At 37.2% G+C, this 17,562-nt stretch overlaps 1 protein-coding gene across 8 annotated transcripts in view; it reads right to left on the bottom strand.

Moving 5' to 3' along the window:
- CSNK1G3 (casein kinase 1 gamma 3) overlaps positions 1 to 17,562 on the bottom strand; it is a 132,036-nt gene that overhangs the window by 90,026 nt on the left and 24,448 nt on the right. For all 8 annotated transcript variants that reach the window (XM_068535775.1, XM_068535774.1, XM_068535778.1 and 5 more), the window contains exon 2: positions 3,293 to 3,718. In XM_068535775.1, coding sequence (XP_068391876.1) covers positions 3,293 to 3,470 — 178 coding nt within the window. In that variant the 5' untranslated portion in view covers positions 3,471 to 3,718. The remainder of the gene's footprint in view (positions 1 to 3,292; positions 3,719 to 17,562) is intronic.

Below are 17,562 nucleotides of genomic sequence, written 5' to 3'. Positions count from 1 at the left end.
GTGTATGGGCCAGAGAGGACATATGGCTCCGGATTGGTTAGTTTGCAGATCAAGGCATGCTCCCAGTTGAGTCCTTTGCTATCTTTAAGAACTGGCTAGCCTGTAGAGGAGCAGTCTCTCCACAGCTAAAAAGGTTTTGAGGTTTTTTTGTTTTTATTATTAAAGCAATCTTATGTTGGCTGAACTGTAAAGCAGAAAGGTATTCCATATATTCTGGAATACATCTGCAGTAAGAGGTCTCACCTCAGGTTTTTTTTTTTTTTTTTAATTGAAATATGGTTGACCAGAAAGGTTTTTTTAAGATGTTAAAGCATCATGGGAAAATAAAAAATATATACAGTATAACCCCACATTTTAGCTAGCTTTGTTTTGTCTCATTCAGTGCCTGTTAAAAACATTTCTAGGGGTTTTGGTTGACTGTCTAAGCTAGAAATACATCTAACATGCAGCAGGATGCAAGCCTTACCACAATACAAAGATAAAATAAAACCAAAAATGTATCAATTCATCATTTAACAATTAAAAATACAGATATAAATGATAGTAAATACATTTACTTAAATTTAATTTTAGATTACTTCAAAAGTTCAACAATTTTTTTTTAATCTCAAGGCCAATTTTTATGTCCAACTTTCTTTTTTTTTCCTGTACTTTCAACAGAGGGTAATAGTGTCTCTCCTTGGGGCATTTAGAAATGGCAGTGGAGGTTGGGGGAAGGGCATTTGGGGTTGTATGTGGAGATGCAACTCCTATTTAGTGCCCAAGAAGTCTGAAGTTTTAAACACCATGCAGTGCATTGGACAGTCCTCTACAAAAAAAAAACAACAACAAAAAACTGCCCAGCCCAAGGTGCTAATAGCATCTTTGTTGAAAATCACTTACCTGTAACATATATACCTTATATTCTTTCTTACCCAATACTAAGCACAAAAATTTCAGTGCCAGAAATCAAATGTCTATTAACATGGTTTTAAAGAAAGCACCTTAAGAATTCAAACCAGCTTTTAACATTAGCATGCTTATCCAGGTACAGAAAGAATGATACTTATCACAACTTTTTCTGTACAGAGAAATCACTTGGGACCTTTAGAAAAATGAATAAAACGTCCCTTTATTTAGTAGTCTATCAAGAAAGAAAAATATGATTAAATTAGTTCTGCAAGTGTATATGTTACATGTATCATAAGTGCACATAAAACACAGTTACATGTATAGATAATACATTTAAATAAATAGATGTACACAAATATATAATAAAAACCCATAGATAGATTAGGTACAGAGAGATAGATAAATAGATGATGGATGGATGGATGGATGGATGGATGGATGGATGGATGGATGGATGGACTAGTAAGTCATCTTAAGCCTATTCCTGCTCATTCACAGACTGCAAAAGAAAGGGTTATTTTGCTGTTTTTTCAGTACATAGCATATATAGTTTCAGTATATATGGGTACATATAGTTTCTCATATTGCCCTAGTTAAAATGCTCCACTAGATTGTTTTGTGTGTATACACACACATACACACACACATATATACATACATGCACACACACAGATGTATATATACATAGTTATTTTGAAATAAATTACATGAAACCAATTTTGAATAAAAAAAGGCCGAAGTACTACGGTACTATAGTCATATACACAAAGAGAGACAGAGTGACAGGTGAAGTACAAATATTTATGTAAGACAAAATATATAGCTATAAAACTAATTTATATAAATAAATTTAAATAAATATACATATAACATGCTATAATTTTAATTAAAAACAAATATCTTGATATCTTTTAATGGAGCAGAACAATCATTGTTTTCCTAAAACAGGCAAGTATAGTGCTGGTCCTTTTACACTATTATCTAAATTTAATCTTCACAATAATTTAGGAAGTGGAAATAATCCCATTTTAAAGTTGAGAAATCTGAAGCCCCACATAGTTAAATGACTTACGTATTCCATAATGGCAGAGACAAATTTTATATTTTTCTAGTGTATCATCAGTGCCTAATCATGCCTCATACATAATACTGTAGACATGCGATAAATTTTGAATGGATAGATGGATGTATAATAGTTCAAGGTTGGATAAGTAAACAACCCGGTTTTTTTTCTAATGCCAAAATCAGAAACAATTTAAGAATTTCAAAATATCTAATTCAATATCCTTCAAAAAATAAAATGTAAAACGTTCACCCTTACAAATATTTGTGTCCCTTCTAAAATGCAGAAGAGTCTGTCAGACACATCATTTAACAGCAATGTACAAAATATGTCATTGCCTTTTATTGCCTTGCTTCATTCAAAGATTTAATGTACATTAGCTACATAAAACAGTAATAAAATGAAGGAATAACTACAAATTAGAGTGTTTTACAAGATGAAAAAGGAGAAGTCGAGTAGATGAACATACAATTGCGTATATTTCTAACACTAGGGTTGAATCTAATGAAAATTGTGAAGCCAAGTTTTTTCTTTTTATTTCCAAAGTTTACACTCTTGCATTGACCAAAGAGCCCTCATGGTACCTCAATACTGACTCCCATAAAACTGTGCTACCCTCCTTCTTGTTTCTCTTCAGTGAAGATAGCCACATCTTTATTGTACTAGGAGTTAAAAATGTAGATTTGGATCACGAGTCCATCTTAAATTGCTGTGTGACATTTGGCAAGAAACCTTCCCTCACTGAGTTTCAAATGCCTTAAATGTAGAGTTAGGAGGTTTAAATTAGACCAGTGTTTCCCAAACTTACCTGATTATAAGAATAAACTGAGTCAGTACTTTGTGTCCCTTATTAAGAATATAGATTCCTAAACTACCCTGGATATACTTGGGGGAAGGGGAGAATAGATTACAGCACTGTAAATTTCACTGATTTTTGATGCAGTTTCAGTATATTACCTTGACTTTAAGCCATACACATCCTCCTAAAGTAACCAGTTACTAAATGTTTTCAAATCAGAAAAGGTAGCTTAAATATCACTCCTAAAAAATACATTGCAAAGGCTTTCCTGGTATCTATTTCAGCCTGCTGGGGCTTTTAAATTTACTTTCTTTTTTCTCATATTCTGGATGGTTTATCTCAAGTAAACAGACATTGTTATACTAGGGAATTACTGACAAATGAAAATAGAAGTATATTAGAAATTCCTAATATCTATATTCTTTAAAATTACCACAATTAAACAACTAAACAATTAAGTAACTAAATCATTTCATTAAAAAGTATCTTTCATTTTAAAAAATGCTCCCAACTTTATGGAATAAACAAAATAGTCTTACCTAATCGTAATTCTCCAAAATTCCCACATCCAATTTTTTTTCCGACTCTAAAGTTAGGTCCAACCATTAAAACTCCAGAGGATGAAGAACCAGTTCCTCGAGTGTTGTGTCCTGACCGACCACTGGGTCGTGCCATTCTATCATCTGATTTGTCCTTGTCTTTCTTTTTATTATCCATATCAAGTTTGCGGTACTCCACTTTGAATTCTTTAATCAAGACGAGCACACTGAAATAGGGTATCGTGAGAATAGGTACATCACTAAGTAACTGTACCAGGTGGGTAATGTTAACATTCAAATTGCAGTAGGTAGTCAATTAACTGGTGCGTGTTCATCCCATTCGTAAAATTTTTCTCAGTTTTCTTTTCAGCAAAACATGTCTTCAAAATTATCTTTTCAATGATGTGAGCTAATACTGACAGTGACCTAGAATAGTAAGAAAAGAAAATCAGTCAACTTAGAGAATTAAAAAACATATGTTTGGGAAATTAATAACATAACCAACGTTTAGGCAATGGACTATTACTATTTGTTGATGCCCACTGAAATCAAACCTCAGTAGACTCTTAATCATTACCCTTTATTCCTATACTTTAATACCAAAGGGATCACAAAAAAGTTTTAAAACCAAACAAAGAAATCAGGGATTTGGTTACTTCTTTAAAATAAATAAAAGTAACAAAAATGTATTGAGAGGGACTTCCCTGGCGGTCCAGTGGTAAAGAATCCACCCTCCAACGCAGGGGACGTGGGTTCAATCCCTGGTTGGGGAACTAAGATCCTGCATGCCACGGGGCAACTAAGCCCACATGCCACAACTACTCAGCTCACACGCCTCAACAAGAGAGCCCACATGCCGCAAACTACAGAGCCCATGCGCTCTGGAGCCGGTGCACCACAACTAGAGAGAGAAAACCCACACGCCGCAACTAGAGAGAAGCCTGCGCACCACAACGAAGAGCCCGTGTCACAACGAAAGATCTCGCATGCCACAACTAAGACCCAACATGGCCAAAAAAAAAGAAAAAAGAAAAATAAATAAAATCACTGTTTAAAAAAAAATGTATTCAGTGTTTCATAAGCCAATATACATTCACTAGCCAAGTCTTTCCAACTTAAAATCATTTCAATTAAAAAAAAAATACTCAAAGAATTCCAGTAAGTCAATATAAGATTTTCAATTTAAATTAAAGCAAAAAAAGAGAATACATTTCGCAAATTAGTAAAAGATCTTAATAAAAATATCTTCCACATATTCATACACTTAATAATTTTCAAAGGCTTTTCAAATATACATTCTAATTTGGTCTTCATTTATTCAAATATTTATTACCCATTAAGTATATATTATTCATAACTATATATGGGAATGGAGCAATCGTAACAAGGGTTGAAATAAATAGTATTTTCTGATCAGCTTTTAGCAACCCACCAAATATGCAATTATTCCTAACACCTAATCTATTTATAAAGTTTCTTATTATATTTGCTATACTCAGTATTGCAGATGAAACTATAAGCATCTGTTTGGTATAAGTAAAATCGAATCATTTTTACATATACTCTTTGCTCTCTTTCCAGCTATAATAGAGTAACTAATACTGAACTTCCCCTCTTGCTATAAATAATTATGAAACTGGACAAAACATATGAAGCACCTGTTTTCAGGGACTGGATAATAGGCAGTATAAGAGAAAATAGAAACACAGAAGGTGATTTCCACCATCACCCAAGATCCCCAGCTAGGGACAATTTTCTGACTACAGCACAGGGAAATGGAGGCTCAGGCAGTGCACAGTGATCATAGATCAGAGTTTGGGACTGTTGAAGCTAGTGGAATTTGCAGGAAACTCACAGTACTGAAGGTGAGGCAGTTGTACAGTTTTAGGGATAGGAGGTGACAGGGCAGAAGCTAGGCTAGCAGACAAAGGCTACTATGGGGTTAAATAAAGAATGGAGATACTAAAGGCTGTGCAGTGCTAGAATATCTTAAAGTTCCTATCTAGTCATGGTGGAGGAACCTCATTAATATCTCAGAATTCAGCTGAAATACCAGAAAGACCAAGTCTTTAGAATAAGGACCATACCCTAGAGTAAGGACTACTATACACTGGCCCAACTAAAGCCTAAAACCAAGCCTAGATAGGATTAAGAATACCTCCAATTACACTAACTACATTCCAGAATGAAACTTGACATGCTTAAAAAAACAGAGGAAAAAAAACCCCAAAATCAGACTTCCAACAATGTTGAATTCATAATGTCCAGACATGAAAATGAGCAGTAAATGTGACATGCAGCCAGGAAACAAAGCCATCAAAGGAAATAGACTCCAAGATTACCCTGATATTGAAATTAGAAGACAGGACTTCAAAGTTACTAAATAGCTGTTAAAGTCCTATTACATTAAAGAAAGAGACTGGAGCAGAAAAAAATATTTGAAGAAATAGTGGTTGAAAATTTCCCATATTTACTGAAAAACATTAACCTACAAAATGAGGAAACTCAGCAATCCCATAAAGGATAGGTACAAAGAAAATTAAACCTAGGTACATCAAAGTGCAAAAACCCCAAAATAAAGGGAAAATCTTGAAAGCAGACAGAGAAAAACTACACGACATAACAGGTGAACTTCTAACTTCTTATCAGAAACAACGGAGACCCAAAAGAAAATGGAGAATACGTTCAAAGCAATGAAAGGAGGAAAAGAACTCTCAACCCAGAACATGACATCCAATAAAAATTAGTCTTTAAAACTGAAAGTGAAAGAAAGCCATTTTCAGATGAAGGAAGCTAAGAATTAGTCACCAGCACACTTGCACAACAAGAAATACTTTTTAAATAGTGCATTAGGCTTAATTAAATCACATGATACCAGATAGAAATCTGAAACTTTAAGAAGAAAGGAGGAACACTAGAAATGGGAAATGCATGTGTATTCATTTCCTTAAAAGATAAATTACTCTTTAAAGCACAAATAATTTCTTAGTGTCACTTATAACATGTGGAAATAAAATATATGTATAACAACAGAAATGGCAGGGGCAGGTAGTAAATGGAATTATATTATTTTAAGAGTCTTATATTTGTTAAGAATGAAGTGGTTCAGTATTAATTTTAAGTAGCCCATGACAAGTTAAAAATGCATATTGTGATACCTAGACCAAATACTAAAAATTAATTACAACAGAAATATCTAAAAAGTTAACACAAGAAATAAAGTGGAATGACAAACATTTGATTAAAACAAAAGAAGAGAAATAAGAGATATGAGACAAAAAGGAAAACAGCAAGAGAATAGACTTAAAAACACACATATAGGGCTTCCCTGGTGGCGCAGTGGTTAAGAATCTGCCTGCCAATGCAGGGGACACAGGTTCGTGCCCTGGTCTGGGAAGATCCCACATGCCACGGAGCAACTAAGCCCGTGAGCCACAACAACTGAGCCTGCACGTCTGGAGCCTGTGCTCTGCAACGGGAGAGGCCGCGACAGTGAGAGGCCCGCGCACCGCGATAAGGAGTGGCCCCCACTCGCCGCAACTGGAGAAAGCCCTCGCATAGAAACCAATACCCAACACAGCCAAAAATAAATTAATTAATTAATTTTAAAAAACAAACAAAAAAACACACACATATAATGAAAATGGATCATATTTTCCTAATAAAAGGCAAAAGGCTATATTAAAAAATCAAGATCCAACTATATGCTGTCTCTAAGAAACAACTTTAAATACAAAGACACAGATAGACTGAAAGTGAAAGAATAGAAAAAGAGGGCTTTCTTGGTGGCGCAGCGGTTAGGAATCCTCCTGCCAATGCAGAGGACATGGGTTCGAGGCCTGGTCTGGGAAGATCCCACATGCCGCGGAGCAACTAAGCCCCTGCACCACAACTACTGAGCCTGTGCTCTGGAGCATGCGAGCCACAACTACTGAGCCCGTGCGCCACAACAAATGAAGCCCACATACCTAGAGCCCGTGCTCTGCAACGAGAAGCCACCACAATGAGAAGTCCGCGCAATGCAACAAAGAATAGCCCCCGCTCACCACAACTAGAGAAAACCTGCGCACAGCAATGAAGACCCAAGGCAGCCAAAAATAAAATAAATAAAATAAATTTATTTCTTAAAAAAAGAAAGAATAGAAAAAGAGATATTATGCAAACAGCAAGTATAATAAGCTTGAGAGGCTATATTATCATACAAAGTAAACACCAAAACAAGGGAGTATCTTCAAAGATACAGAGGTCCACTTCATAATGACAAAAATATGAATTCAACAGAAAGACATAAAAATCATTAAATTGACATAAAAATGAGCAAAATGAAGCAAAGACTTTAAAAAACAATGATTTGTTTGAAATGATTGTTTGAAAAAGACAATCATAGTTGAAATGTTAACACTGTTGTTTCAATAACTGATAAAGTAGAAGACAAAAATATCAGTATGTATACTGATACAGGAGATCTAAATAATACCATCGATTACCCTGAACTAACTGACATTTATAAAATACAATATCCAAAACTGAAGAATAATATTCCCTTTCAACGTTCATCAAGAAAAATCATATGCTGTCATTATTTAAGTCTCAAATAACTCAAACATTAGAGCATACTCTCTGATCAAAACAGAATTAGATGAGGAAACAATAATTATATGATATCTAGAAAATCCCCAAATATTTGAAATTTAAACACACTTTTAAGTAACTCATGAGTTGAAAAATAAGTCAGATGGGAAACTAGAAAAAATTTTTCACAGAATAATAAGGAAATATAACCATTAAATTTTGTAGGTTGCAACTAAAGCAATGATCAGAACAAAATTAGAAGCTTTAAATGCCTACATTAGAAAAGAAGTTTTTAATCAATGATCTAGATTTTCTCCTTACAATGTCAGAAAAATTAGACATAACTTGAGGAAGTACTTTAATAGCGCTATTGTTAATATTCCATAGGCTTACATGAAAACATAGTCTTAACAAGTGAAAACATTGGAATTCTCGGCAGATAAATAGGAGAATATCAAAGAAACAAAACAAAACAAACAAATAACAGAAACGCTAGAATAAAAAGGATCATATCTGAAATGAAAAACATCATTGGATACACTCAAAAGTAGACTGGATAAAGCAGAAGGTATCAACAGACCTGAAAGGAGATCTAAAGAAATTATCCAGGGAGCAAAATCAATACAACAGAGAAAATAAAGCCAAAGTTTACTCTTTGAACACAGTCAATAAAATTGGTACTGCCTAGTAAAAATGATCAAGAATAAAAAGAGAAAATATACAAATAACCAATAACAAAAATGAAAGGAGGGATATTACTAAAGATCTTATAAATACTATAAGAATAAAGAACTATTATGAGCAACTTTATGACAATAAATTTGATAACTTAGATGAAATGAAAAAATTCTTTGAAAAATCCAACATAGATGGAAAAATCCAACAAGATGAAACAGAAAATATCAATAGTTCTGAATCTAAATTGAATTTCTTTAAAAAAAAAATCTTCCCATAAAGACAGTATCACTAGTGAATCTATCAAATATTTAAGGAAAAAAATAAGACTATTCTTACAAAAACTTTCAGAAAAAACAAGAATAAGGAACACCTGTCAATTTACTTTGTGAGATCAGCAGAACTCTGATAAAAAGCCTGGCTAACACTTGAAGCAAAGAAAATTAGACCAGTGTTTCTCATAAGAATAGATACAAAAAGTTCTTCACAAAATATAAGCAAATATATAAAAAGTTTAATAAATAATAATCAAACAGGGTTTAATACTAGAAATGTAAGACTTAATATTTGAAATAAATTCACCAAATTAGTAGGAAAAGAAAATATCTCGACAAGAAAATACATTTGACAAAATTCAACCCGTTAATGATTAAAACCTCTCAGTAATCCAGAAAGAGAATCAAACTTCAACCTAATAAAAGGGTTTTTCCTACAAAAAAAACTACAGCCAATATCACACTTAAATGGTGAAACACTGAACTCTTCACCAAGACTAGGAGAAAACACAAGAATGTTTGCTCTCAGATCTTCTATCCAACATTGTACAGAAGAACTAGCCTGTACAATAAGGCAAAAAAAGATGCAAAAGGCATGAAAACTGGAGAGGAAAAGGCAAAACTGTTGTTATGCAAAGACATCATGATTGTGCGTGCAGAAAACCTTAAAGGGTGACGTCATCAAGAAAGCAACACAGGTCATTCCAAACTTCAGTCCCCCTCACAAGAAGACCAACTAGCAACTATCCACCGACAACACTAAAAAAAAAAATCCCAGAACCCGGGGGTAAGGCTAAAGCACCCTCCTGGACCAGAGAGACAGAGAAGGGTAAGAGGAGTGGCTACACTCTGACCACACTGTCCCTCCCCCAAGCCTGGCACAGCACCACACCTACAGGGTCCCCCAAGCCTATGGTTTCTCCAGCAGGAAAACAAGAGTCCAAGACGGACATCCAGCTCCCCAGGTATGGCTGGATGCTTCCTGGGAGGCCCACTCAGATCTCGCCTCATCAGGATTACTGAGGGAATCTGTGGGAATCATTAAAGAAAAAAAAAAAAGGAAAAATCTCAACAGAACAATAGCAAGTAAGGATATTGAATCAGTAGTCAAAAACCTCCCAACAAGGAAAACTCCAGGCAAGACTGAGGAATAAATAGAATTCGCAATTCCTGATGGAAACATAAAATAGTACAACTTTGGGGAAAAGTTTGATAGTTTATTGTAATTAAAATATATACCTATCCTATGACCTAACAATACCACTCTTAGGTATTTACTCAAGAGAACTGAAAACATATGTTTAGAGAAAGACTTGTACACCAGTATTTATAGCAGCTTATTCGTAACAGCCAAAAACTGGAAACAATCCTAATGTCTATTAACAGGAGAACAGATATATAAACTGATATATTCATTCAATGGAATACTACTCAGTAAATAAAAAGGAAAGAACTGCTGATACATGTAACAACATGGATGAATCTCTCAGATATGAGATTGAGGTAAGTCAGGCACAAATGAGTACATATTATATGACTCTTGTTATATGAAGTTCCAGAATCAGCAAAAATAAGCTGTGGTGACAGAAATCAGATCAGGTGTTGCCTAGGGTGGTGGGAAGCTTGGAAAGTGGTATAAGGGAACTTTATGGTGGGAAAGGAATGTTCTATATCTTGATTGGGAGGGGATTACACAGGTGTATACATTTGTCTAAACTCTTCAAACTATACTAAAAATCTATGTGTTATATTATATGTAGATGATGCTTAAAAACATGATTTTTAGAAATAACCCACACCAAAAATAAATCAAAGCTATATCTCTAAGTTCATGTTTTTTCCCTATTATAACTTTATCATAAAACTCACCTGAAAACACTACAGTTTTTTAAAGTTAATGAACATACACATATTTTATTTTAGACTGTTTTCTTTAAAATGGCCCTTCTACACTTTTTCTATTTAGAAGTAATTTCCCATTTGCAATGTTTCATGTTATTTTCAATACATAGCTTTTTGTTTACCAAATATCCAAAATACATTCTACATGTTATAAGAATTCAAATAATACAAAGTAAAAACACCCTTGAGATGCCCATACCCCTTGTCCCTCATTCCGCTTGCTCTACGCAGAGGTAAACATTATTTTCCATTTGTTTTGTATGGTCCAGACCTTTTTTGTAATATATTTATGTACAGCAGTATTTGTAAGTCTGCTTGTTTGTTTTACAGAAGAGATCAGTGTAAAGCCTCTGAAGAACCAAAACTTCCTCAAAAAGAAACAGCATTTGAAAGCATATCATTGAAAAACTTTTGCCTTTTCCCTTTCATAACCCACCACTCCACATGAACCCTGGAGGAGCAAGGGCCAGCATAATGAATGGCTGAGGAGGCAGGAAGAAAAGTCAAGAGACAATGCCAAATTCCTTCCCCAAGAGAAATCCCAGAACCAGTGGCCAAGCCTGAAACTAGGAGGTGGGAAAACAGAAGCAGGAAGAAGTGATCAATTAGCTTAAAATTGAACTTCAAATATGGCACAAGTGGGGCATGCCTTCAAGATGGTGGAGGAGTAAGACGTGGAGATCACCTTCCTCCACACAAATGCATCAGAAATACATCTACAGGTGGAACAACTCCTACAGAACACCTACTGAATGCTGGCAGAAGACCTCAGACCTCCCAAAAGGCAAGAAACTCCCCATGTACCTGGGTAGGGCAAAAGAAAAAAGAAAAAACAGAGACAAAAGAATAGGGATGGGACCTGCACCTCTGGGAGGGAGCTGTGAAGGAGGAAAGGTTCCACACACTAGGAAGCCACTTCGCGGGTGGAGACTGCGGGTGGCGGAGGCGGGGAGCTTCAGAGGCACGGAGAAGAGCGCAGCAACAGGGGTGCGGAGGGCAAAGCGGAGAGATTCCCGCACAGAGGATAGGTGCTGACCAGCACTCACCAGCCCGGGAGGCTTGTCTGCTCACCCGCCGGGGCGGGCGCGGGCTGGGAGCTGAGGCTTGGGCTTCGGAGGTCAGACCCCAGGGAGAGGACTGGGGTTGGCTGCGTGAACACAGCCTGAAGGGGCTACTGCGCCACAGCTAACCGGGAGGGAATCCGGGAAAAACTCCAGAACTGCCTAAGAGTTAAGAGACCATTGTTCTGGGGTGCGCGAGGAGCGGGGATTAAGAGCGTCGCCTAAACGAGCTCCAGAGACAGACGCGAGTGACGGCTATCAGCGCGGACACCAGAGACGGGCATGAAACACTAAGGCTGCTGCTGCAGCCACCAAGAAGCCTGTGTGCAAGCACAGGTCACCATCCACACCTCCCCTCCCGGAAGCCTGTGCAGCCCACCACTGCCAGGGTCCCGTGATCCAGGGACAATTTCCCCTGGAGAACACACTGTGCCTCCGGCTCTTAATAATTTTTTCTATTTTAATAACTTTATTTTCTTCCTTCCTTCCATCCTTCCTTCCTTCTTTCCTTCCTTCCTTTTTCTCCCTTTTCTTCTGAGCCGTGTGGATAACAGGCTCTTGGTGCTCTGGCCAGGTGTCAGGCCTGAGCCTCTGAGGTGGGAGAGCCAAGTTCAGGACATTGGTCCACCAGAGACCTCCCAACCCCAAGTAATATCAAATGGCAGAAGCTCTTCCAGAGATCTCCATCTCAACGCTAAGACCCAGCTTCACTCAACGACCAGCAAGCTACAGTGCTGGACACTCTATGCCAGACAACTAGCAAGACAGGAACACAAACCCACCCATTAGCAGAGAGGCTACCTAAAATTATAATAAGTTCACTGACACCCCAATACACACCAACGGACGCGGTCCTGCCCACCAGAACGACAAGCTCCAGCCTCATCCACCAGAACACAGGCACCAGTCCCCTCCACCAGGAAGCCTACACAACCCAGTGAACCAACCTTACCCACTGGAAGCAGACACCAAAAACAATGGGAACTACGAACCTGCAGCCTGCGAAACGGACACCCCAGACACAGTAAGTTAAACAAAATGAGAAGACAGAGAAACACAGAGCAGATGAAGGAGCAAGGTAAAAACCCACCAGACCAAACAAATGAAGAGGAAATAGGTAGTCTACATGAAAAAGAGGCAGAGTAATGATAGTAAAGATGATCCAAAATCTTGGAAACATAATGAAGAAAATACAAGAAACATTTAACAAGGACCTAGAAGAACTAAAGAGCAAACAAACAATGATGAACAACACAATAAATGAAATTAAAAATTCTCTAGAAGGAATCAATAGCAGAATAACTGAGGCAGAAGAACAGATAAGTGACCTGGAAGATAAAATAGTGGAAATAACTACCGCAGAGCAGAATAAAGAAAAAAGAATGGAAAGAATTGAGGACAATCTCAGAGACCTCTGGTACAACATTAAACACACCAACATTCGAATTATAGGGGTCCCAGAAGAAGAAGAGAAAAAGAAAGGGACTGAGAAAAATATGTGAAGAGATTATAGTTAAAAACTTCCTCAATATGGGTAAGGAAATAGTCAATCAAGTGCAGGAAGCACAGAGACTCCCATACAGGATAAATCCGAGGAGAAACACGCCAAGACACACATTAATGAAACTATCAAAAATTAAATACAAAGAAAAAATATTAAAAGCAGCAAGGGAAAAGCAACAATTAACATACAAGGGAAACCCTATAAGGTTAACAGCTGATCTTTCAGCAGAAATCTGCAAGACAGCAGCACATGGCAGGACATATTTAAAGTAATGAAAGGGAAAAACCTACAACCAAGATTACTCTACCCAGCAAGGATCTCATTCAGATTGGACAGAGAAATTAAAACCTTTACAGACAAGCAAAAGCTAAGAGAATTCAGCACCACCAAACCAGCTCTACAACAAATGCTAAAGGAACTTCTCTAGGCAAGAAACACAAGAGAAGGAAAAGACTTACAATAACAAACCCAAAACAATTAAGAAAATGGTAACAGGAACATACATATCAATAACTACCTTAAATGTAAGTGGATTAGATGCTCTAACCAAAAGACAAACACTGGCTGAATGGATACCAAAACAAGACCCATACATATGCTGTCTACAAGAGACCCACTTCAGACCCAGGGACACATACAGACTGAAAGTGAAGGGATGGAAAAAGATATTCCATGCAAATGGAAATCAAAAGAGAGCTGGAGTAGCAATTCTCATATCAGACAAGACGAAGAGACAACCCTCAGAATGGGAGAAAATATTTGCTAAAGAAGCAACTGACAAAGGATTAATCTCCAAAATATACAAGCAGCTCATGCAGCTCAATATCAAAAAAACAAACAACTCAATCCAAAAATGGGCAGAAGACCTAAATAGACATTTCTCCAAAGAAGATATACAGATTGCCAACAAACACATGAAAGGATGCTCAACATCACTAATCATTAGAGAAATGCAAATCAAGACTACAATGAGGTATCACCTCACACCGGTCAGAATGGCCATTATCAAAAAATCTACAAACAGTTAATGCTGGAGAGGGTGTGGAGAAAAGGGAACGCTCTTGCACTGTTGGTGGGAATGTAAATTGATACAGGCACTATGGAGAACAGTATGGAGGTTCCTTAAAAAACTAAAAATAGAACTACCATATGACCCAGCAATCCCACTACTGGGCATATACCCTGAGAAAACCATAATTCAAAAAGAGTCATGTACCACAATGTTCACTGCAGCACTATTTACAATAGCCAGGACACGGAAGCAACCTAAGTGTCCCTCGACAGATGAATGGATAAAGAAGATGTGGCACATATATACAATGGACTATTACTCAGCCCTAAAAAGAAAAGAAATTGAGTTATTTGTAGTGAGGTGGATGGACCTAGAGTCTGTCATACAGAGTGAAGTAAGTCAGACAGAGAAAAACAAATACCGTACGCTAACACATATATATGGAATCTTTAAAAAAAAACAAAAGGTTCTGAAGAAACTTGGGGCAGGACAGGAATAAAGGTGCAGACGTAGAGTATGCACTTGAGGACACGGGGAGGGGGAAGGGTAAGCTGTGACGAAGTGAGAGAGTGACATTGACATATATACACTACCAAATGTAAACTAGATAGCTAGTGGGAAGCAGCCGCATAGCACAGGGAGATCAGCTTGGTGCTTTGTGACCACCTAGAGGGGTGGGATAGGGAGGATGGGAGGGAGATGCAAGAGGGAGGAGATATGGGAATGTTATGTATATGCATAGCTGATTCACTTTGTTATACAGCAGAAACTAACACACCATTGTAAAGCAATTATACTCCAATAAAGATGTTAAAAAAAATTTTTTTTAATGCCAAAAAAAAAAAAATGGCCCAAGTATTTTTAACACCCCAAAATAAGTCTTGCCAAAACTGAACTTATTCCTATAAATATGTGGCAAGAATCAATGGAAACTGACCAGGACCAAAAAAGAATAATCGAAGTATAGAAGTAGTGGTTAGTGAGAAATGAGGCTGTTTCGTATTTTACTCCATCCTTTTTACCACATTCAAGAAACTGTTCAAAAACTTGTCATACTAGATTTTTTTAGTTTTTAAAATATATTTAACAAATTGGATTTTTTATTAAAATATTTTTTATTAAGGATCTCAAAGAGTGCTAGTACTTTCCCTGTTGTTGCACCTATCAAACAGTATTAGTATCGACAAGTTTGTCTATAGCCATGGTCAGCAAACTCCAGCCTGCAGGCTAAATTCAGCCTATTGTCTATTATGTACAGTCTGCAAACTAAGAATCGTCTTTATATTTTTACATATTTGGGGAAAAAATTAAAATAATATTTTGTGACTCATAAAAATTATATGAAATTCAAATTTTGGTGTTCATAAATAAACTTTCATAAGAATGAATCCATGCTAACTCATTTATGCATTGTTACAGCTGCTTCATACTACCAGAGAAAAGTAGTTTTGAGACCATATGTGGCACTCTTATCATTTCACAGTGCTGCCCAGAGCATCACAAACTGCAGTGATTTTCATGCTTTTAAGGCACAGTGAAGTCTGGATTATGTATTTCCAATTATAATAGATGGCAAAGCACTGTGTTTATTATGTAACGAAACTACACTAAAGAATATAATATACTTGGACATGACCAAAAGTATTAGTTTTCTATTGCTGTGTAACACATTACCCAAAACTTAGCAGCTTATAGCAGTACATTTATTAGTTCACAGTTTCCGTGGATCAGAAGTCTGGGCACGGCTCAGCTGAGTCATTTGCTCAGGGTTTCACAGGCTTCATTCAAAGTATCAGCTAGACTACATTCTTATCTGGAGGCGAAAGTGGGAAAGAATCTTCTTCCAAGCTCCTTCAGATTGCGGGCAGAATTCATATCCTTGCAGTGTATAACTGAGGGCGTCAGCTTTTTGCTGGCTCTCACAGGCCACCCTCAAGTCCTACATGGTATCTACAGTTCCGAGAAGCTGCCTACAGTTCCTTGCCACATGGACTTCTCCAACATGGCCACTTACTTCTTCATGCCCCTAAGAAAAATCTCTAGCTCCAATCTTTTAAGAGTAAGTCTTAGGGCTTCCCTGGTGGCGCAGTGGTTGAGAATCTGCCTGCCAATGCAGGGGACACGGGTTCGAGCCCTGGTCTGGGAAGATCCCACATGCCGCGGAGCAAATGGGCCCGTGAGCCACAACTACTGAGCCTGCGCGTCTGGAGCCTGTGCTCCGCAACAAGAGAGGCCGCGATAGTGAGAGGCCCGCGCACCGCGATGAAGAGTGGCCCCCGCTTGCCACAACTAGAGAAAGCCCTCGCACAGAAACGAAGATCCAACACAGCCATAAGTAAATAAATAAATAAAAATTTAAAAAAAAAAAAGAACCATTTAAAAAAAAAAAAGAGTAAGTCTTAAATAAGGCAACATAACCTTCTCTCACAGCTAAATCCCAATCTTTGTACCCTGCTCCAATACACCAGTTCTCCCAGGTCTTGGAATCCCTGCCATCTGCTTCCAAACCTCTTTGATGCTGCCTGCCTGTCTATGTACTAGAAAGAGCACTGGATTAGAAAAAAGAAGTCTTAAGAGTCCCAACTACTTGTGAAGCCTTAGGCAAGGCTTAATCTGTCTAAGCTTATTTTAATAATTATAAAATACGAGGATTAGACTAGGAGATTTCTGAGGATATTTTTGTATTATACACAATATTATAACTGCCTGTTGCATTTGATGACAAGGACTCTTCTTATATGTAACTTGGTGATCTCTGAACCTAGCACACTGCCAGGCACCTAGGACAGTCAATAGATATTATACATTAAGAAATGAGTTTTTTCTATCTCTAAACATTTCTAGGTTTTAGTTGTGTGATTCCCACCTAGAGCTCTCTCAGTTACATATCACCACACCCCCTAACATCAGTCTCTTCATTCACCTGAAGCACATCGCTGAACCTCACCAACCAGTGTAATACTCCCAAGTACTCCCAAGAATTTCCTGTATGTGACAGCATTCCCTTGCCTGAATTACTCTTCTAATATGGTCTATGTTTGTGCCTTCGGTACTGATTCATCCCAACACCAAAGAAAAATCAGCTCTGAAAACTGCAGATATTCTTTCAGCTACAGCTAATACCAGTACATCAGAAGTCACAAATCCAAATGCCCAGAGACGGGGAAGGTAACATAAAGAGAGTGAATCAAACTGAGTATGAGACAATAAGGAGTACTAGGGGTATGGCAAACTGGAAAGCAAATACCCCAATTAAAAAAGGCACCTAC

The sequence above is a fragment of the Eschrichtius robustus genome, chromosome 2 (genome assembly GCF_028021215.1).
Source record: "Eschrichtius robustus isolate mEscRob2 chromosome 2, mEscRob2.pri, whole genome shotgun sequence".
Taxonomy (NCBI): Eukaryota; Metazoa; Chordata; class Mammalia; order Artiodactyla; family Eschrichtiidae; genus Eschrichtius; species Eschrichtius robustus.
The sequence above is the reverse complement of the archived record's forward strand: the minus strand, read 5'-3'. Positions and strand labels throughout refer to the sequence as shown.